The sequence below is a fragment of the Falco cherrug genome, chromosome 8 (assembly GCF_023634085.1).
Source record: "Falco cherrug isolate bFalChe1 chromosome 8, bFalChe1.pri, whole genome shotgun sequence".
Taxonomy (NCBI): Eukaryota; Metazoa; Chordata; class Aves; order Falconiformes; family Falconidae; genus Falco; species Falco cherrug.
The window spans coordinates 18,137,335-18,160,835 of NC_073704.1; the positions used below are offsets into that span (position 1 = coordinate 18,137,335).

The following is a 23,501-nucleotide window of genomic DNA, read 5'->3' on the forward strand; positions in this document are numbered from 1 at the left end:
ACACTTCTTTGGACCCATGGTAAGAAAGAACATGTTCTTGACACTGATGAAATGAGAGAGGAAGCCCTTCATTTTAAAACATTGTATTTTACAGACATGTTGTTAGTGGTAAAGACTGGATCAGAGTGCTATTGGAATATGCAAGTATTGATGTGATTTTTTTCTTTCCAGCTTTGAACATGCAAAATGGGTAATAAATTAGTAAAATGGAGTTTAAATGCACCAGCAAATTCAATATAGCAAATCGAGTAACTCAATCCATACTACATACTTGGAGAGTGCCATTACAGCCATTGTTTCATTTTTGGACCACAGTGAAATAGTTTGAAAGATTCCCATTGTTTGCTAGGAGTTGGATTGTGCTCAGTTGTGAGCTAAGAAGTACTTCTTTCTTTCTTCAGATACCCCCACCCCAATTCTGTTGCCATAATCACTAAGAACTTTCTTTGAATGAAGATTTCAATGGATTTCTCATATTAAAATCAATCCCAGAGATTGTGTCTTTTGCAGTGCTCCATGTATTAATTAATTCTACAACCAATACAAGAATTTTCTGTCCTTGTATGCAGGCTTTACTGGAAGTAGTGAATGATCTCTTTGAGGAACAGACTGACCTAGAGAAAATTGTCAAGAAAATAATGCATCGGGCCCAGACTCTGCTGAAGTGTGAACGGTGCTCAGTATTACTTCTGGAAGATATCGAATCACCAGTAAGTATGGCTGCACATTCTGTAGAAAGGCTAATATTTGAGTGGTAGAGCAGCGGCTTTTACTGTGATGAAGCTGTTTCCTATCATATGTAAGTACTGGACAGCAAGTATTCTTCCAGCATGTTATTCTTAAGTATAAGTTAGGTACAGATTGAACGTTTATCAACACCACTGTGTGGTTTAGCCCCAGTAGGCAGCTAAGCACTGCACAGCCACTCACTCGTTTCCCCACCCCAGTGGGATGAGGAAGGGAACCAAGAGTAAAAGTGTGAAAACTTGTGGGTTGAGATAAAGACAGTTCAGTAGATGAAGCAAAAGCTGTGTGCACAAGCAAAGCAAAATAAGGTATTTGTGTGCTACTTCCTATTGGCAGGCAGGTGTTCTGTCATTTCCAGTAAGGCAGGGCTTCATCACATGTAATGGTTAGTTGGGTAGACAAATGTCCTGACTTTGAAAGCTCCCTCCTTCCTCTTCCTCCCCCTAGCTTTTATTGCTGAGCATGGTGTCATGTGGGATATTCCTTTGGTCAGTTGGGGTCAGCTGTCCTGGCTGTGTCCCTTCCCAATCTACTGTGCACCCTGCAATCTGTTCACTGGGGTGGCAGAGTAAGAAACAGAAGGCCTTGAGACTGTGTAGGTACTGTTCAGCAGTAATATAAACATCCCTGTGTTATCAACGCTGTTTTCATCAGAACTTTAAATCAGTATAAGCTACTATGAAGAAAATTAACTCTAGCCTAGCCAAAACCAGTATAGTCACTTTTTCAAATGGAAACTGAAAAGATACATTTATGTTTCCTTCTGGTCATTTGAAGGCTGAGGTGTCTGTAAGTTGCTGATGGATCTAACTGTATTTTTCATAGGTGTGATACAACTGGATACACTTTGATTCTCAGTTGTCTGTGTGATGGAATTAATGCTTGCTACAGAGCAGCTAGAGGACAGCTTAACTGAGAAGCAGGGTGCTTCTGTGGTCTGCGTAGAAAGAAAAATGACCTGATTTGTTAACAGATACTTATCTGCTCAGTTCCTGTCCTTCATTATATAGCCATGAGAAGGAAAGAAACTTCCTTTCTTTAGCTTCATTTACATTTACCTGGAATTTATGACCTAGCTCACATTTTCAGCCTAATCACTTATCACATGGGTGGTGCTTGCAGGCAGTTTCAGAACCAGAAACAGTTGCATCATCAACCAAATCTTTAATCGTCATTTTTAGGACTAACCTTGTCTACATACATTAAAATAAATAATTATCAGACATCTTGGTATTTCTAAAGTGTTCATAATTTCACATGTCATTATGGTTTAACTGTAGCACACAAATACTTAGGTAATTTCTATTCTAGTATGTAACGTTATATCTTGAGTCAGATTACTGGTCTTTCAGAAATAACAGATAAAAATAAACTCATCAGGACTTTGTTAGCTGACCGTCCTGTGTATTCAGGAGCTCAGTGGGCTTTACAGCAATCTAATCAGTGTCTTCACAGGAGTCAGCTTCTGAACCTGACTCATGAATGCTTTTTTGTAAAATCCAGTATTTTAATGTGGAAGAATAGCAAGACAGTAAGGGCTGAAGCCACAACATGGAGTCTTCTCAGCTACTCTTGGTGGCCACTACTTCATGGGATTTGTTCCTTCCTGGAAGTTTTCCACTCACTCTAGCTGTTGGCAGGGATAAGTTTGGGACTAGCAATGTTTGCACATCTTTAATAAGTTCCTTTAATACTTTGCAAAATAAATAACGATAGCTGGTCACAGTTCCTTAATAATGAAAATGCTGTGAAAAGGTAAATCCTTTTGTTATTTTGACTTAGTAATTTTCCCCTGAGGTAACAGAAAATCCATTGGAAGAGACGTATTTGTGTAAGAATGTCTAGATAGTCACGTACTTGGTCATGTGATAGGAAGAAGCTTTTGCATTGAGCAGGTGAAGTGAAAATTTTACTTTCAGTATCACTGAAGTATGCTTGGTTTTTGCAATTGCTTTGTCCATTTGACCAAGGAATAATGATTTTGTTGCAGAGCTCTGTTAAGGTGAACAGATGAATGTAAGCTATATGAAAGTATTTATCAAGAGCTGGATTTCACGCACAGTTTTGACAGGTGCTTTCACTCGGCCTTTGTAATACTGCCATTCATAGGATATGAGAGCCTTTTTAAACATGTTTAACATTTTTCAGTATTGTTATTAGTAGTAAAAAAGCAGCTGCCTTTAGCTTGATAGATCTCTTCAGTGTTTTCAGGCTATTCAACACAAACTGTCCTCCTTTCTACTGATTTGAGAAGTAATTGAAGGATAAAAGTGTTGCTTGTAATATCATTCTTTTTTCTATCCAAGTATCTTTGGATTCACTGACCCTGTAATTGATTATTTGTTGCTGGGCTGTGACAAGTCTAAATGATTATCAGAGACAGAATCACAAGTTTGTGTGTATGGCAGAAAAAAGCCATTATTTTCTTTCCTTGAGGAAAGATATGTTTCTCATTTAATTTAAACTGATAGAAATGAAATACTTTCAGTGGAGTATGCCCTAAATTACACTAGCTTTCATAAAAACAAGATCTAGGTTTGTATTTTGTTTATATATTCTCTGTTACAGAATTTTAATGTTTCTGGTTTATTTTCTCTTTTTAGACCCCCCACACTGATTTTATAATTACAAGATACAGTTCTACTACATTCTTATGAAATGCCACTATATTTGCAAGTATAATATGATTTTTATTTTTCACAGAACAGTACATTGTGTTAGTAGCAATCTGTGGGTGGCATTTTTCACTTCATTCTTCTGCTCTTGGTACTGTTTCTACCTTTGAGGATGGAGGGTTTTTTTTTCCAAACCACAGATAATGAGTTCTTATTCCTCTAGACCTGAAATGTGAAATCTGAAATGTGGACAGCCAAGGTATTCAGTTAAGCCTAAACTTCTCTAAACAGTCATAAATCTTAGGTTAATTTGGAGTAGGAGAATAGCAACTTGCCACCCATGTGGTCATTTTTACAAGTGGCAGAATTGTTTTCCTCATTTCCCTGGATTTTGGAGGGTTAACCTATATATCAAAATAGAACCCCATAGAGTAACTGATTGTGAAGCCATGTCAAAAATACTGTTATTTGTGCATTGTACGAAAAGCTTTTATGATACAGAACCAAAGTGGAAGATGGGGACCCATACTAGCATCCAGAAATATTACCTGTGTTCTATATCACACTAGCCCCTCTTAAGATGTTTCACTTATGTGCTGTTGGCACATAAGTTCTAGGAAAATAGGTTGGAATTAGTAGTGCAAATGTATTTTTCTTTTTATTTTTCTATATTAGAAAAATGAAGTTTGCATCAGCCTCCATAATTCATATTCCAGAGCCCTTTGAAGGGAGGTATATATTGTTGCAGAAAATAGTTTCATAAAGGAATCTGAAGATATCATTTGATTTGGTATTGTTTGTTAGTGAACTGTGCACAATATGTATTTTGAACATGAATTTGGAGGAAATTGGGGGAATACAGATTGAATTTTTATTCTAAGACCATTAGATAAAAATGTTTTAAATACAGGAAGCTTATGTTACTGGTTTTTTACATATTTATTCATCTTAATAACAATTATGCTACTTTTTTTGTGACAGGTGGTGAAATTTACTAAATCCTTTGAGTTGTTATCTCCAAAATGCAGTGCTGATACTGACAACAGGTTAGTGCTCATGTCTTCTATGGTAATGGATTCTTTTTCACATAGTTTTAAATTTGCTTGATCACAGTTTTCTGTTCTTATGGAACTTCGGATAGAGATGATTGAAGAGTGTGAGCCTACAGTTTTTACTCAGACAAGACTCCTGCTTGCTTCAAATGGGGACTTGCTTGCATAAATATACATGCCTATATTTTTATATGTATGTTTGTATATATGTATGTGCTAAGATTGCATCAGTGTATCAGAGAAGAAACGAAGAAATTACTGATGACTTTTTATTATTGAACTCATGGAGGACACATGGGGTTTTTGCATAGTTAATACTGAAGTAAAAATTACAAAATTATTTTGGGTTGTTTGTTGATCTCTTACAAAAAAACTCCTTACAGTTGAGTTGGAAAGTTTCCAGTAAAATTTTCTGCTTCTGTTGTCAAGTTGGAAAGCCTAAAAACCTCAGAGAATGTGTATTTTCCCAGAAATTATGTTCCTGTGACTCTTGTTTGGAGTCCAGTCAAAATAGAAGTATATGTTTTGCTTAGTAGGATCTGTATTTAAACATTGATAAAAGGCTAACTGTAAGTAGTCATAGAAAAAGCTTTTTGTCCATATGGGATTCCTGCAATTCCTACAAGACAGTACAACTGGTAACAGTTCATGTAAAACGTCCTACATACCAAACAAACTCAATGATTATCATACACATTTTATGCAAATCAATTCATACTGATTCTGAATTGAAATTTTCCATATCAAATGGCTGCCATAATGATAAACCTAGATTTCTGTCCAACATGCCACCCATAGCTTAGCAAACTTGAAGATTACTTAGTGCTTTGCCATATTTAAGCCCTTTAAGCATATTTTAAAAATATTTTTGGTAACTTGCCTTCTTTCTTCAACTGCAGTGTAGTGAAAAGCTACCACTTAATTAAGGTGAATGTGCACATTATACTCCAGATTACAACAGGTCGTAATTCTTAATGCTTTTGATGGATTGATTTCGTAGCATTACAAAAATGAGTAGTGTTATTTTTAAGATGTGCAAGCTGACCGCAGAGTCCAGGGCCATGCAAAAAGACAGGCAGAAGCTAGGTCTCTTCCATGCCCTATCCACTAGATTAGAGATGGGAATGGTGAGACAAATGGAAAACAAGTGGGAAAAAATAGGAAGGTTTAAATATGAATAAATAATCTGTTGATTCATCTGGGAATCACAAGTTACTGCTTTTGACAAAGAGCTTCAGAGTAGCAGTTGGTCTTTCCTAGGTCAATTAAATGGGTGAAAATACATTCCTTTTGTTCAGGGACAGGAGTATGAATCAAGGGATGTGGTTGTTATTCCTGTTTTTCTCAAACTTGATCTGTAGCCAGATTAGTCAAAACAACGTAGAGTGGTGTCAAGATAACCAAGCTGGCTCATTTCTTGTTACCATAGTTATATTAGCATGTTACCACAGAGCAATTTGTAGTAGCCTGCTCTGCATATAGTCGTCAAGATTCTTTTAACTTCCGTATGAGACATGAATAAACACATGCAACCTGGTAGCTAGTCTTTATAAGATTTGTAAGGGTACGCTTCTGTGCATCTTTATAGGAAGATTTATTGCTTTTTCTTTCATTTTTCATCCAGTGGAGAGTAAAGTTGGTGTTACAATGACCAAGGTTAGACTGGCAGATGTGATGTCACATTTGGATCTAGCACAGGCACAGCTTGAGTTATTGGCTCTATAGTGGGAAAATGAAGGTTATTTAGGATACAGAACACCGTGAGCCCTTGACATTTGAGCGTTTTTTTCTAGTAAGTTTTTGCTCTTTTCATTCTACATTCTGCAGCTGTAACTGATGTAAAGTCATGAGATGTTTCATGTGGAAAAAAATGGCAGGATGAGTTTCTTCATCATTACACCAGTGAAGATAAATATTATTTCTTTGAAATTTTAGTGGAAATCCAAAGAGATTATAGGCTGAGAACAGTTCAGTACTAAGTTTTAACTGAAAGAGAGAGAAGCTCCAAGGACAATATAACTCTTAATGTCCTAAATACTTTCTCACACAGTTTTAGAAGAAATTGGCTTTTCTTTTGCCCTTCTTCCATCTGGCTAATAGAAGCTCACCTGTTTAGTCCCTAAATATTATAATGAATATTTCTGTCTTTTTTTCTTTGCTGTTGGTTGTAAAGAAACACCTTGCAAGACCATACTTGGAATTACCTGTTCAGTTTGCATTTTTCCAGCACACACCATGATCGTCTGTTTATTATCCGTAATGGCACACTGATGCTCTCATTTGCCAATCATTTTGTTGTTGAAGTACAGGTTTGCTAAGTCTCCTAAATTTTTTCTCCCTTTGAAAAAAGAGTACATAAATCTTAGAAGCCTTGAGAGTTCAGTTCTGATGTATTCCGGATGAAGATGAGCCTGAGGGAAGGCACTGTGGGCTATGTCTTTCCTACACAGAAGTCATCTTGGCAGATGGTGTAGCTGGGATTACACTTCTGCATCCTGAGCACCAGGGGTAGAGGAGAGGTCAGCTGCCTGAGCCAGTGTGGGTTGTGTGGGAAAAAACAGCTGTGCTCCCCACTGGTTAGGCTGGTAACGAGAAAGTGCTGAAACCCCTGCTACTGCTGTTTCACTGTGGCTGTCCCTGTGATGATGTGCACTCGGGTATCGCCCCATTCCCTGCAGTATTTTTATGCTTCCTAAGGCATCTTTCTGCTCTTGTAGTCCTAGGAGCTGGAAGGGTTCGTGTCACTGTTCAGAGAGGACTGAAGGTTCCTGCAATTTTGCCTGTACCACTTCCCCACTGTATTGCTGCTATTCCTGTCAGAGAGGCTTTGGGGAAGATAGGAAGACACGCAGCTTTGTAAGGGGAGCCTGCAGCACTACTCAGTGCTCTTGAGCTGGGTTTACTCTCCTGCCTGGCATGCAGCGATCCTGCTAGTGCTTGGGCAAGACAGGGAGATAGTGACATGCAGCTGCCTGCATCAGTCCAGCAGGACTCATGGCTTTCCACAGCTCAGAAAAAATGGTTGCTGTGATTTTTAGAGTAGCTTCTGAGGGGTTTGAACTGCTGAGGATGGAGAGAGTGCCAGCTGGCTGTGATTTGCATCAGAATTAATCACTGATATTTCCTCCTAGTGAAAGTTGAGTGCCTCTCTTCTAGAGCACGGTTGTAAAGCACTTGCTAGGAATGGAGACAACATAGCAGAACATACTTTTAAACTTCTTGAATTATATCTTTTTTCTTTGAATTGAATTCATTTGCTGCTTAAAATGTGTGACAGCCGTAATGCAGTCCCAATTTAAAATGTCTTACATTATAATGATAATATCATCCAGATTTTTAAGGTGTTAACTGGGAGCTATGCATTTGAAATTAGATTCTTATCCTTAAAGGTTGTTTTTGCTTGTCAAGTATTGATGTCCTGAAATAAATTTTAAATTATAAATATGAATTTTTTACTTAGCTCAAAAAACATTATATTTATGTAAAGGTTCCTGTCAAAGTATACACATAACATTTACTACAGTCACTCAAAATCCTTATCCCAAATGAAAGTTGATACACTTTAATTTATTTATGTAAATCATTATTATTATAATCATCTATCTTTATCGTATTTTAAGAATATTGAGTTTTCTTTCAAATGAGTGACTTAGTTGAATTAGTCTCCAGAAAATCAATGCAGCTGACAAAAATCAATCTTTTCACTTTGAGTCATTCAAGCATTTTACTGTTCATCCTTCTTTCATTCATGTGCATTACTTTGAAGCTTCAAGCTATTGTAGTCTTCTCCATGGCTGCTCAGAGGCACTTTTTTCTAGGTGATATTTCTCAGGTCTTGAAAATTGATCTGTTTTATTTTCAAAACTAAGACAAAATGCATTTGTTTATTCACACATGAATAGCTACACCTCACCAGTGTCAAAACCTGTTCTTCAATAAGTCAATGAGAACTTTCCTGCTGATTAGATGAGGTATAAGGTGAGGACTTTAAGGTCTGTGAGTTTTCTGGAGAAGCTGTGGTGGAGTGTGGTGAGTTGAACCCATAATTCTAGTGTCTTATGCTCATTTACTCACAGATCTCTAGCCCCTCCGTAGTTGTGGCAGAAGCTTAGCCAGGGCAAAAAAACCCCAAACCTTCACGTATTGTATGCCTACGTGGATCCACCTGCTGCAACACACTTGCTTTACTGATTTGCAGACTTAATTCATGATCGCTTCTTCAGCCATTCAGGTCTGGCATTTCAGACAAAAAAAAGAAAGGCATTTCCTTTGACAGGAAAATTATTGGAAGCATGAATTAAAAATACCTCAAATTCTTAGACTAATTTGAAAAATTAAAATCTTAAAAGTATGTACTTTTAGGTAGCTCTACAGAATATATTATTTAGAATTGCTTTTGATGAGTATCCCATGGAAACTTGAAACATATTCACATTCTTGATTCACATGTAAATACATTTCATTATTCAGTGCTGTATTTACTTTACTTGGGAGAGCCATGCTATTTTTAATAGAAAGAATTGTGTAAAGGTGAAAATTTTTGGTGTATTATTTCAATAAATACCAAATTATTGTTCCATAGGTAATGCTTAGTTAGCATTAATAACTGTGAATGGTTCTGCTATTCCTGTGAATATGCCTGTAACACATGCTGGACTTCCAAGCAACATTGACTGTGTCCTTTTCTTCCCTTGCTATGCCTTTTGATAGTTTCAAAGACAATGTGGAGAAATCAACATCTTATTCTGACTGGCTAATAAATAATAGCATTGCTGAACTCGTAGCTTCCACGGGTCTCCCAGTGAACATCAGTGATGCTTATCAGGATCCTCGCTTTGATGCTGAAGTAAGAGATTTTTAGAAATGTAAATATACATCATATTTTTGGCATTGCAACTAATATAACACAATTTTATCGTTATATCCAAGTGGCTGTAAAACATGTGAGTATTTATTTTGCATTATTTTTTCTATCTAGTATGTCCTCTTTCTGGTCTGCTGGTATTCACATGGCTTTATACAGTAAACACAGGTCACTGAATTAGTGTATGACTTTAGGCAGTCTTAGTCTGTCCTTGTTTCATTTTTCTCTATTTATAAGTGCTACCTTCCCCTATCAAGTGCTTTGAGTGTATGCAAGCTAATTTTTATTGCTGAAAATTCCACTGTTGATGTTCAGTGTTAGCAGCACCATTGCTGTTAGCTGTTGGAGTGACTGGGACTGTACATACACAGAGTGTAAACAGAACCTAGAGAGGCAAATGTTGTTTGTGATCTAACTTAGCCAACTAACCTTTTAATTTGCACAAATAAAATACACACACTGGATTAGTTATTTCTCCAGGATACATATATCACTCCTAACAAAAGTTGTTTGTGTATCCTAAGGTATTCATTCCTGCCTCAGTTAGGAAGGTGTTGATACAGACAAAAATATATACTTAACACCTAATAAATACTAGAGGCATATGGAAGGACAAAATCTTCACTGAATTCTATCCAGTGAAACAGTATTACTGTGGGGACTTGGCCAGCAATTGGGCAGCACATTCATCAGTGGTCAGCAAGTTTGCTAAACTGTATTACTACAGTAAGTGTGCTTGGAAGTGTTTCATCTTGGGAGTTTTGCTTGGTTCCAGTTTTATCCCGTGTATCATTAAAGGGATTATCTCTCAAACCAGCAGAACCTGTCAAAACAAGAAAAATAAAAGGGACCTGCTGTAAAAGTATACAAGAAAACTGTGTTGATATGAATTTGTTCCAAAATTCAAAAAGTACAATTAATGCCTGGGGTCTATTTCTTGCCAAAGAGATATGGTAAAATAAATCATGCCAATCCTTGATATGTTTGCAGTTGCACTTTTAATATATTATGTCCTGAATAATTCAGCTATCTCTTATTCCTTTCACATTAGTCCTTTCCAAGTTAGAGCCACTGCCCAATTTGTATAGAGAAAAAGAAAGCACTTAATACAAAGGGCAGTAATTCTCTTCTGTTGCTGGTTGCCTATGAAAATTTAATTCTTAAATTAAGTTGTCACAATCAGTTATTTCTATAGTCAAGTGTAGTGAGAGGAACATATTATCCCGTATAATTTAGATAAAATCAAACATACATTTGCAGTTATGAACAGATATTCTGTTCTTTGTTTCTGTTAAAAACACCCTCTTTCTGCTCCCAGAATACTAATTGCCATTTTCAAATGTTGACACTCTATTTTCAACTCATTCACCAACAATTTAATGCCAAAGTATTTTCACTTTAGAGTTCATTTTAAGACACGTCTGAGGAAGTTATTTCCCCACTCCCATGGATTTTAGGTGGCAGTCCACGCTGATTTCGGTGATGAGTTCTGTGTATGTACAAATAAGCAGCACTCCAGTTAAAACCTGAATTATATCTTTTGCTAGCTAGGAGTTCACAGCGACCACATCTTGCCTCCAGTTGATGAATTACTGCTGGTCTTTTACTTCTATTACAGATTGCCTGTAGCATTAACATTTTCATAGGAGAACATCTCCTGATCTCTTGTGAGTGGGCTCATCCCACTCTCTTGCTCTAATCTCTTTTGAAAAAATACTTTTTTTTCTTCAGATTTTGCAGCAGTGACCTTAAAGAATAAAGCTAATTAACCGTAGAAAAAAGAGAATCAGTGACACTTACAATAAATTGCAAAGTTTTATACTACATTAGATAGAAAACAGTAAATGGGGCAGAATGTTCTCTTCAGAGCTATGGGACCAACTAAACCTACACAGAAAATCTCAAGTCTTGGTTTTGACCCCATCCTTCCACTTCTTCCTAGCTTGCATTTCTGCACAATTCCCTACTTACTCTCATCTTTCTTCTGAAAATGCATATTTCCCGTAAGCCTCATTTTACAGCTGCTTTGCTAAATCAAATTTCAGTTTGGCAGTTGGGAAGAGTATGTCTAAGGCACCCTTACTCAGCAGAGGTTTGCCCTACTAATCTACCAGTGTAAGTAATCCAGGAATTGTGTGAGCATTGCCTCCATTACAGTTTGTCTTTAATTCCAAATCAAAGTCAAAAGTGTAAGCTTTCTCTGGCGAAGATGGTGATGTTTGTATTTTCTCTGGCAATTTTTTAGGGTAATCCTTATGACTTTTGGTTACTCTTACTATGAATGAGGTTTCAGCAGAAATATTTTCTGAGTGAGAGCTGATCCATATGGAATGGTATTTGTAAATGTAAACTTACTCCTTGACTTTTCTATTACTAGAATGTAAAAGGGTGCAAATGGTCCCTACTACTAATGGAAGTTCTCATTTCTGTGTTTTAGGCTGACCAGATTTCTGGCTTTCACATAAGGTCTGTTCTGTGTGTTCCTATATGGAATAGCAACCACCAAATAATTGGTAAGACCTTCCTCATAGCTGCATCATTTTTTGTGCTAAAGTAAATTTAGTTCTGTCTTTTTAATTCTATGCTCCTTTTTCTTCTTTTTCCCAGCTGAATATTGTTAAGAAGTAAGCTAGGATGCATGCTAAGTATCCAAGAAGGAATGTTTTGACTTGGATACTGTATGGACTTTTTTAACTTTCCCATTGTGACGTATTTATTTATTGTATTGGAACTTGAAGACTAATGAGATAAAAATAGAAATTATAATAATATTAGTGAAAAATGTTCGGTATGCTTTGATACTTTTCTTGGGTCTCCCTTTTTTGTACACAACTCAAGCAACTGTTTCTGCATTCAAGCAAAGTGGTCATTGCCCTCTTTAACGATGAACTACACAGTCAGGGAAGACTTAGTAGGGAGGCTACAGCAGCTGTCAGAGTTGCCAGTACCCGTGGTGTGTGCTGGATCAGGACATGACAGGGTTTTATTGCTTGTTTGATAGGATGCTTCCCAGCTATGATAGTTGGCCCAGCATTATTACCTGCTTTTCCACAAAGGAGTGCCATTTGTCAATAACAGTGTCAGATTCCTTTGTTAATTTCTACAGAAGAATTCAAGTTGAAGCAATAGCAATTTAAACTGGAAAGGCCAGACTTGGATCCCTGTGTGTTGTAGCTGTCAATGAGAGCTGAGATCAGTAGTGCATTGCTGAAGCCCTTGGTGCCATGCAGGGTCAGGATCTTTGAACTAATTCAGCAGAGATGATGTCAGAATTGAGTATTAAAAATGTGGCTCACTGTTTGTTGTGAATTCATGTTACCTTGAAGAAGTAGAAAGAAACTGAACCCTTGACTGCTTTTAGCTCTTACGCTATTTTTCTAAAAGCGTATTGTAGCTAAATGAAATAGAAATAGTTTGTTGTAGTAAGACTCAGTTCAGCTAGAGCCAAGAGCTTTGAACACCTCAAGTGGTTTAAGGCAATCACTTTTTTTTTCAATTTGTTTGGTAAATTTATGTACCAGTCATGAGGAAAGAAAGGACTTACATATCCAGGTGATTGTAAACCAACAAAGATTATAGGAATGAACATACTGATTGATTAAACTCTATTAAAAAAATGCACATTGCTAGGACAACTTATATGATTGCTATTAGCAAAGTGCTCAGGTTCTTTCCCAAAAAGATCTTAAACCTTTTGTGAAAACCATTGCAACTTCTAGATTTGCAGTATTATACTTGAAGAGTAAAGAATAATCGTTGAAAGTAATAAACTGAGTCCTGGTATCAGAACAACCAGACTTTCATGTTTATGTTTGTTTAATGATTTTCAGAATAAATATTTGCAATTTTGCTTTTCAGTTTGAAAGATGTATTTTAAATGTTACCAATGAATGAAATATTCTGCATTGTGAATTAATAAATTAAGATTATAATTCATATTAACTCTTTCTAAAGGGGTGGCTCAAGTGTTGAACAGGCTTGATGGGAAACCCTTTGACGATGCCGACCAGCGACTGTTTGAAGTAAGAGGCATTCAATTTTGTAGCAATAACATACTTTTTCAGCAGGATTTGGTATTTTTGGGTAATGCTGCTTCAGGGAGGAGGAAATGCTACTCTAGGGAGGAGGAAAGAATATGTTGTCTGTGTTTGTGGTTTGACATTAATTCTCAGAACTTCTCGCTTAATAAGTTTGCATCCTAATTAAAACAAGCTTATTGCATCTGATCTTTCTCATCTTGTTGAGGCCAGTGACTAAGCTACATTTTCAAGATAACCCGCCTAAGCATGATTATTCCTAATATTTCCATGCAATTCCTTTTCATGATTAAGCCAGCATTCATCTTTATGTTTGTGTTACAATTGACTTATAATTTACTTTCTTTTCTTTTTTCTCTTTTTACTTCTAGGCTTTTGTTATTTTCTGTGGCCTGGGCATCAACAACACCATTATGTATGACCAAGTGAAGAAATCCTGGGCAAAACAGTCTGTGGCTCTTGACGTATGTATACATCTTAATGAAACCTCTTCTTGCTCATAACCATCACATGTAAAGAAACCTCCTGCTTCTGAGTTTATTGTAGTTAGCATCATTTTCTATATCTAGATATAGATATTCTCTGCACCTTAGTGTGTTGTCTTACTAAGATAATGCTGAAGGGAAACTTTCTCAGGCTGTGCTTAGCTGCGGAGCTCATGCACAGCTTAAGTGATTTTGAACCTGGATATCTCACTTGATGCCTATGTTATTTACATTGGAAGTGGGGACAGTGATGATGGTGAATCTAGTTTCTTACAGGTGTAAGTGTAGGAATTAATCTAGACATTACATGTATTTTCTTGTCCATCAGTAACTGAGAATTCCTTTGAATTTGGTACTTTAAACAGCTTATTGTTGTTTATATACTATTGTAAAGTGTAAGTAAAACATACTGTGAGCAGGAAAAATTTGAAAAAAGCGATCATCATAGGGCTTTTTAGTATCAAAAGCAACATCTGCTGAACCCTTCTCAGATACGTGTCTTGCTGGAATAAAGTCAAAGCAGGATGGCTGGCAGCTCACTAAGAGCTCTGCTGTGGTTCAAGGCCAATACATAATGCAAGGTCCTGGCATGCCAGCCTATTTCATCTTTCTATAAGATGCATACAGACCGGCTAAATGGATGCAAAGCTTTCTCTTTTTTTGTCTGTTGCCTTTGTAGCAATTTCTTTTCCTGTTTCTGTTCCCCCATGCCCCATTCACAAAGACTGAAGTCTACCACCTGCTGTACAACAAACTCTAAAAGGCAGAATGTTTCAAAAAATTATGATTATTTAAACTTCATTAAGCCGATTTAACAGCAAAGCACTATATTCTCTATTATATTCTGGAGATTTTGAACATGATCACATTAAAAATAATCTTGGTGAGAACAAAGCTTGGAGTTTTGAGGATAGCCTTACAAATCTTTATTATTCCTACTAAAACAATAATTAAGAACGATTTGAATGAAATTTAAGATCTTGCAAAAAACATTATACAAGACTGATTAATCTTTACCCTTTCACTGGAGGAATGTTTTATGTTGCTCAGATTTCAGTATTGTTTTAAAATTCACATGTGACAAGAGAAGAAAATCATCTAGCTATCCCTGGTGCGTGCACCCTTTACCTGTGTAACTCCTTTGAACTTATGCAATACCCACCATTACAGTAAGAACTACAAAAATAGTGTTGACCTGATTGAGATGTGAATTTCTCTCTAATAAACCAAAAATCAAACTGGATTGCTATGAAAGGGACATAATTATTTTTCTCTTTGCTTTAGGGTTGGATATAGTTACCTATATATCAGGGATCTATCCTGTAACATGTTTTTGAAGTCAATAGGACTGTTTGTGTTAGAAAACATTCTAAGCATAAGCGGTGCTTTTTTTTTTTTTGTTATTCCTCTATATGTATTCACTTAGGAGGAAAAGACCTCCTGCAAGATTCCTTATTCTTTATATATCATAGTCATGAATTACTATAAACCCTCATATCCCCCAGATATTTGTATAATATTACTCCTCCTAGCAAGAAAAACAAGCAGTGCCAGATATCACACTCAGATACAGAAGAATGAAAGTTAACATAGAAGTTTATTTACTACTGAAATCAAGGAAGTTTAAGTTTCTTAGTTTAAAATACAGCTTCCTTCTTTTATCTAACAAAGGCTAATAGCTATATAGCTTGAATGCAGATTATAGGTTTGATAAATGGCCACTATGCTTCAGTGAAGAGTAATTCTTTCTATAAATGAGCAACAACTCATGATAATATTTGTGTAAAGTGATTGAAGATACATTAGAAAAGTGCTGAACAAAAGAATGGTATATGCTGAAGGACTGTGAATCCATTTTTCAGTAGTAGAACACTTAATTAGTATTTGTGTATTTAGCTAGGGTGGCAATGAGTGGCGTTTGAAAATGACATTGATATCAAATGTAAAATAAATCAATTTGATTTATACCATAATAAGATCCAGATATACTGTTTTTCATATAGAATTCTCATAAGATTGACTAATAAACAGAAGACCAAAATGTCAGCAATTGATGGGGAAAGGTTGACAGTAGGATGACGTATGGTTCAAAACCAGGCTAATTTATATATTAAGGATGCAAAATTTGCTAATGATTCGAAGATTAGAATAATCAATATTAAGGAAGACTGTAAAAATCTAGAGGTATATAATGAATGCAGATAAAAGAGAAACTTGACGAGAATATTGGTATTAAGTGTAATCTGTCATAGCAGGAGACATAATTTTACTAATCTTACAGATATCTGAGAGAAGCTACAGTATGGTTGGACAGAAAAATAGATACTCTTTGAGGAAGGACATGATGTATAGTTATTGAAAGTAAAACGTAGGACAGAACAAGTGAATTGGTGTTTGTTATTTATTCTTTCATAGTGCAGGAATGATTTTCTGTTACTGTAAAAGATGACATCTCTAAAACTGATATGAATAAATACATCTTGGGACTTACTGCCACAACGTATTGCAAGCCAAGGGCATTTGAGATAGAGTTTAGGTATTTGTATGAGTAACAGAGACATTCATAGATGAAAACAATTTCAAAATAAGAAATATATATCAAAGCTTTAGTACATAATCAGATCGGGTGTTGCTGTGTGGTGGGGGGGACCTGTCCTTGCTAGGAGTGCTCTGGCTCTGTGAGCTTCCTCATGGACCAGCACCTCATCTCACGCAGTCAGACCTCGGTGGGTCCAGAACGCAGGCTCTTGCACCTTCTGGAGTGCTTGTTGAATGTTAGTATTGTCACATAAGGATATAATGTATTCCATGTAAATGTATGCATACTTATAAGTAATAAGAGATGTGCAGTACTTTGTGCATTTCATTAGATGCTTTTGTCTCCAGAACGATATTGCAGAGAATGTCAGGTATAGCATAGAGGTGCTAATTTGCATGCAGTGATGTGCCACTAGCAAAGGCGTTAAAGCTTTACAGTATAGCAAAAGGCTTTATTTAAAGCCTGTAAATCTACTGTTATTTTTACATTAAATTCTTTCTCTTTTTAATTGTAGAACTCCAGGAGAGAACAATGTAGGAATGCTTATAATATTAAATCACTTACTGTCCATGATTCCCTATAAAATTCCCTGCAACATAAATGCCAAATGTATACCTGATAACCTGCAATTAGTTATTATATGCTGACATTCAGAACTGAATTACCATGCATAAATATTAACTAAATTTGTTTTAAACATCACCAATTAGACAGCAGTACAGAGCCCTATTATTTTTACATGTCAAGTCTACAAAAATGGTTTTTTATCTTTTGTTCTGGGGCAGGTGTTATCTTATCATGCAACATGTTCGAAGGCAGAAGTTGATAAATTCAAGGTAAGGATTTAAGTTTTTAGTTATTTCTGAAAATATAACAGTAAATTAAAATGGATGCAGATTATCTGAGAGAAAAGTTTTACATCAAAAGCAGAAAATCTTAACAATGGTTTATGAAGGATGTATTACGTGTGAGGCTGTTAGGCAGGGAAGGTGGAAAAAAAATCTCTTAAAGGATAAGGAGCTGCAGTGATGGGTGCACAGCAGAAAAATACCATTGTCCCAGCACCAGCTGCTGGAACAGCATGTCAATATGGGTTTGGTGGCCTCCTCAGCAAGAACCACCATAGGGAAGTCATACCACAGTGAGAGGTGAGGAAGAAGCTAGAGAAAACAAGAGGAGCTGGAGACTTTACATGCTTACAGTGTGGAGTTATCCTGTGTTTGCTAAAAAAGGAAAGCATTCACTATCAAGATTGTGCACAGGCTCAGAAGACTGGACCTGAAGGTGAGAAATCCTCTTCTAACTTCTGTAAGTGCCCTGGGCAGAACTGTAAAGTGATGTGTGCTGAACGTATAGCATTGCTAGGGACAAATAGTTATGTGTTCTCTCGCTGAATCCTGCCTTGCCTAGCAGTAGAGATGAGGGGGAATGGTGACCTTGCTCTTTCATCACTGCCAGCACTCCAGAGCTGGTTTTGTGGTAGGCTTTGTTTGTCTTTTTCTGCTTGAGGAAGCACTAGGGAAACTTGGTGGCACTTTCCTTGGTTATGAGGAGCCAGCGTTGTAGCTGTCTGGAAGGCTCTCATGGTGGCTGTCGGTGTTGGTTTCCTGTACACAAAGTGCATCGGACATTGTGGCGAGGTCTCTGGGAAAGAAATCTGGGCTATTGTGACCCTGCACTGCTGGCATTGCCTGCTGTGGCTCCCTGGCACCCATCTGGCTGAAAAATAGCTGTTTGATGGTTATTTTGATACTTGGCCGACTTGCTGCTCTCTGTGTCATGAGGATGGTTGTAGTGGAAGGGGGTAGCCATGGGTGATCTAGCAGAACAGATGCTGATGAGTTACCTGGACTGAAGAAGGGCAGCTATTGCTATTTAGTTACTTGGTTTTTAGATTATTTCCTGAACAATGTCTGTGCCTTAGAACTCTGTATTGATACCTGGCGATAAGGGTATAATATTCTCCCTCCATGGTAGTTACTGGTGCAGTTACCCACCCTTTTGTAAACTGAAGATTAGATTACTGAACTACTGCTGGAATCAAACATGCTGGAAGATTGTTCCAACACTGCAGCCAGCAGAATATACTTTTGTGTGCCTAATAAGTTGTATTTTATGTCTGGCAGAAAGAATGTTGAACACTGTGTGAGAGAGAGGGAAAAGAAAGGGATAAAGGGCCATAAATATTAATATTTTTTTTATATGTATGTGTATTTTGGTTTGCCTTAGAGTAAGCATCTGTAATACAGCTGCTGTGACTGTCAGGATTCAACCACTATCTTTCTACATACCAGAGGGCCAGACTCCTTGGTTGCTGTCAGCCATTGAAAGACAATTCTCTGATGGTCTGTGTAGCTGAAATAAAAGCCTGCTATGTTACTCTTTGGACTTAGATACTAGTGTGATGAGGAGCTATTCTACTTGTTTTCCCAGGTGTCTTCATTAATAGATTTGTCAGTCTCCAGGTAAGAAATGTCATTATCCATTTACCTTGACGGCATATATCTATCCATTTAATGGTTAATGATAAGGTAAAGGGAAGTGAAAAAGCATTTATTCATTAATAACCCACATAAATACATTTTTATAAAGCACATAGATTAAAAAAATGAGAAATATAACCAAACTATACTTAAAGTAAGCTGAGGTATTTTTTTCAGAAAAAATTTTCCCTTTCCTATATCCAGTTGTCTCGCTTTCAATTCCTGACAAAATGAGTGCCAGGTACTATTTGTTAATGCTTTACACCATTGGTTTTGAACAAAACATATCAACAAAAACCCAGAGCGGAGCAGCATGTCTTGTGGGCCTTCAACAGAGAGCTCATCCCCAGAGAAGGCCATCCATCTGTGGGATGAAATTGCTCCCATCTCCCCCGTGCAGAGCTCTGGCAGCAGTCTCCCTGTCAGGGTCTCTAGGGGCATCCTACCCTGAAATCATTGCTCTTTTCTCTGTTCGTTATACTGTTATATTTTGCATAAGCCCTTTGTTATATTAGGGTCATCTTCTAGACTTGACTGGCTAATAAACAATTCCTCCCTCTGGGGGTGTTTGGGGCTAAAACTCCTCTCTCCCTCTGGTGATTTATTGGCAGATGTCAGAGGAAATGTCTGTTATGATTTATCTAATGTTCTGGTTCAGTCAGAACAGTAACAAACACACATGATAGAAACATCTAAATGAGAGTAACGCTGGTAGTTCACTGCTGGCCCTTGACTGACATGGGCCCTAACAGTAATTAATGACTTTGGAGTGACAATACATTTGAGTTAACAATTTTTCAATGTACTACCCCAAACGTACTGTAACTGGACCTCAGCAGCTTGGAAATAATTATATATTCTTCCTCCTAGTTCAAGTCGTTTATTTCCATCTTTGTCATCTTTATTTCTTTATAGTCTTAATAAAATGCTTTACCTTTAATTTTTATTTGCCTAAAATCTCAATAGTATTTTGATACAAAGTGAAAAATTGCCAGTGTACTTGAAGCTTATTTTTCCTCTGGCTTTTACTAGTAAATTAATTTTATTGCAGTGTAGAAGGCCTAGCAAGATGAGTAAAAGTTGATTTTTTACTTGAAATTTTGTCAATAATTTCCTACTGTTACTGGATGAATTCACAAATGTCCCTAGTATCTTCTTTAGAATTAAGCGTAATCATTGTGAGCAGGTTCTGTAAAATAAATAATATTTATCTCAGTTGCTATTTATCCTGTCTAAGAATTAATGAAACTACAAAACCCACCACCTTAATAAGAAACCCTTAAGAAATGAATGCCTTTCTCCAGATGCTAGGGTGGGAAAAAGTGCAGAGGACCACTGGTTGTGGAGCTGAAAATGCAGAGGGAAGTTCACAGTATCAAACAAAGAAACATAAGTGTATGATAATGGACCATGTCGTGAAATTGACCTATTTCATATCTGATTTCTACAACATGTCTAAAAACAAAGCAGCAACATAGATTCACATTGAATGGGGGTTTTGCACATTGCTGAAGGGATTCCACTTCTGGTGTTACTAGAATATAGCATTCACTAATAAAAATCTGAAAACCAAGTTTAAAAATGCTTATAAGATTAGAAATTGTTCTATTAATGAATGGATGGGGGTTTTTACTCAGAAGAGAGTTCATTTCTATGAATCATTACTGTAAATATATGTGTCACCCATCCTTTTCATTATTTGCATTAAAGCTTTGGGGATTCATTAGCACTTAGCTAGCAGGCACACATTTCTCAGGAAGCCAGCGCAAGCAGGACCAGTGTGAGCCTCAAATACAGTGTAGGCAGGTGCAACTGCTGACCTGGATGGAGCCACCCACGCAGCCTGCTGCCTGCGCCCAGGGGAAGTGGGAATGGAAAATTCACACCTTTAACCCAGTGAGCTTGTTTTAGCAATGAGAGGGGGCTTATCCCTCCAGGTAGACACAAATTGAACTGCTGAGATCTGGATTCAGACCCTGAGCAAATCCCTTGGTCTCTGTAGGTGGTAATCTGGCCTTGGGGAAGGTAATGGGAGGTTTGCCATTGATTTCAGCAGGATGTTGCTGTCTTCAGCTTTGTTTGGTATTTGTAAAATTGCGTAGTGATGTTACCTCTGCCACCTTCCATCTATTTATTCATGGCAAGTCAGTCTTTTGAATAGCATTTTCTGACAGAAATCCCTGAAAAAAGTTAAAATTTAAGATCCAGTCCTCTTTCTATGCCAGTTTAAAATGTAGGTTAAGTGAAAACTTGAGTTGTCATGCAGTGTAAAATGGGTCCTTTTTCCTGAAAATGTGTAGGGTTTATGATGGGGGGAAACATATGGAAGCTTAATTGATAGAGTTTCAATAACAGGCAGTTGAATCAGGATTAATTATTAATCAGAATTAATCACGGGGTATCTACCATTACTCCTCTATTTGGGATATACGCTGTACTTCCAGGTTCTAAGAAAGATGATGTGAGTTCTGTGAATTATTTATAGGATTAAAACAAAAGCAACGAAGACATACAACTTATAGTAAGTATTGTTTGTAGACTCTCCATTGCCAGATTATTTTATATTTATTTGCTACTAAGTATTTTTCAACTCTGATATATTTTTTTAGATTTAAATTCCAATGGCTTAAAAAAAATAAAAATATTTAAATCAGATAAACTGCTAAATTCATGTAAACTCCATAATATTTTTTAGGTTTTCTGATACGTGCTTCATTACTGTGGTAGGTAGATTTCTGATACCATGACTGTAGATGCAGGGAGAAAAATTAAACTTTACTTTTTGTGGCATTTGCATGTAAACCAAAATTCACCTCAAGTGCAAACATTTCTTGCATATCTGAAAATGTCTTAAGTCTTGAGCCTGGTTTATCATAATGCTTCTCCTCACTTGCATCTACATAACTACACTAAATTCAAACTGAATTTTGGCAGGATAAGCTAAAGTAATGCAGCAATGAATCATGCCCATATCAATATTCATTTTATTTTTTTAAGAAGTTAGAAATAAGTATGATTTTTAAAAGCTATGGCAACTCAATTCTCTCATCTTTTAGGCTTAAAAGACAATTCCATTATTTCCATTGTGTACTAGCACTACTGTTTAGCTATAAGCATTTGTATTACTGGAATAGAAAATGGAAGACTAGCAAGGTCTGATTAATCTAAGATTGATGCTATCCTATAGCATTGTCCTGTAGTGCACTATTGAAATACAGGCTCTCCAAGCCTAAAAATAGGTGTCTTTTTGACAAATCTAGAAAGCCAAGATACGTGAGTAAAGAATGCAGAATTGTGTCCAGAACAGAGTATTTTTAGCAAGAGTTACTGACTTCTGAGACTGTAATGAACAAGCCTTGTGACTTAGCAAGCAGTCCCACAAACACACATCACCTTTAAATTTAGCTAATATAGTTTCCAAAGAGAATATGTAAACACTGTCCTATTATGGGTAGTATAGAAGAAGGTATTTTTAAAAAGCTAACCTAATTGTGCAGCTGTGAATGGTATAAATCAGATCAATATTTAATGACTGTGATGCATTATTTATAGCCCTGTGAGAGATTCCCTTTTTTAGGTCAAACAGCACACAGGAGAGCTACACAACAGAAAATAATGTATCACCTGCTTTACAGAATCTTTGATTCAAAATATAGCGTGAATAACAATTCCTGTATTTCTCGATTCTAGTAGCCTGAGGTATGGCTAGTTAAGACCTACCTCCGCACAGGGAGGCTTTTCTGTCTTTCTTAAAAACACAAGGTATTTAACTAAGGAACGACGGAAAGAGTTGAAGCAAAAAAGGAAACAACTGTTAGGAAGTACTTTTTTTCCTTTTGAGAAATGCACATGTTCACAAGATGTAAACCACTGGTTTTTTTCCTCTGTTTTTCTACATGCACTGCCCACATAAGACAAGACCTAAAGTGCAGTGTTGAGTTTCATAATTCATGAAACTGAGGTCTTTATTGTATTACATTATTTCATACACTTTTACATGTGCCTATGTCTTCAGTTGTCATGGAAACAAGTCAGGAACACATTGAATACACTGAAAATTATTAAAAATAATAAATAATGATTAAAAGTAAAATACTGGGGGTTTTATACTAGTTTTTGAAATGTGAGGCTGTCATCTGTTGACGTCAGGCTAGTGCTCTGTAGTTCAAAGATATATAGCAATAATTTTTTTTTTTCATTTCAGTGAGGGAGGGCATAGAGAGCAAGAGTAGGGAAAGATTGTTCGTGGTCTTTTCTCATACAGTGTTTAGGTTTAGGGGTATCAAATTAAATTATCAGGGTACAGATTTTAATCTGACTAAAGATCTCTTCGGCAAACGTGTATTTAAACTATATGACCTATCACCATGGATGTTATGAGTTAAAAATGATGAATTAACAGAAGAAAAAGGCAAACAATGGCAGTTGCATGAAGATAGTCGTCTGTGGCTCAGGAATTTTCTGAAGTGCAGCTTGCCAAAGTCAAGAGGAGTGTACCAAGGAAGTGTTTTCTCAGTTCTCTTCCCTGCTCTTGGTCAGTCTCAGAGCTAAGGTACAGGATTTGGAAGGACCTTTGGTCTGACACAACACAACTTTATGTTATTAATCAGTGCCTTCCAACACTTTCCAAGCACTGCTTGGAAAAAAAAAAAAAGGAAACTACATTCTTTGCATCACAT

At 36.7% G+C, this 23,501-nt stretch overlaps 1 protein-coding gene across 1 annotated transcript in view; it reads left to right on the plus strand.

Moving 5' to 3' along the window:
• PDE11A (phosphodiesterase 11A) overlaps positions 1 to 23,501 on the plus strand; it is a 134,066-nt gene that overhangs the window by 55,466 nt on the left and 55,099 nt on the right. The window contains exons 4-10 of the mRNA XM_055718621.1: positions 570 to 710; positions 4,344 to 4,408; positions 9,125 to 9,260; positions 11,716 to 11,791; positions 13,233 to 13,300; positions 13,687 to 13,779; positions 17,125 to 17,175. Of these exons, the coding sequence (XP_055574596.1) occupies positions 570 to 710; positions 4,344 to 4,408; positions 9,125 to 9,260; positions 11,716 to 11,791; positions 13,233 to 13,300; positions 13,687 to 13,779; positions 17,125 to 17,175 (630 nt within the window). The remainder of the gene's footprint in view (positions 1 to 569; positions 711 to 4,343; positions 4,409 to 9,124; positions 9,261 to 11,715; positions 11,792 to 13,232; positions 13,301 to 13,686; positions 13,780 to 17,124; positions 17,176 to 23,501) is intronic.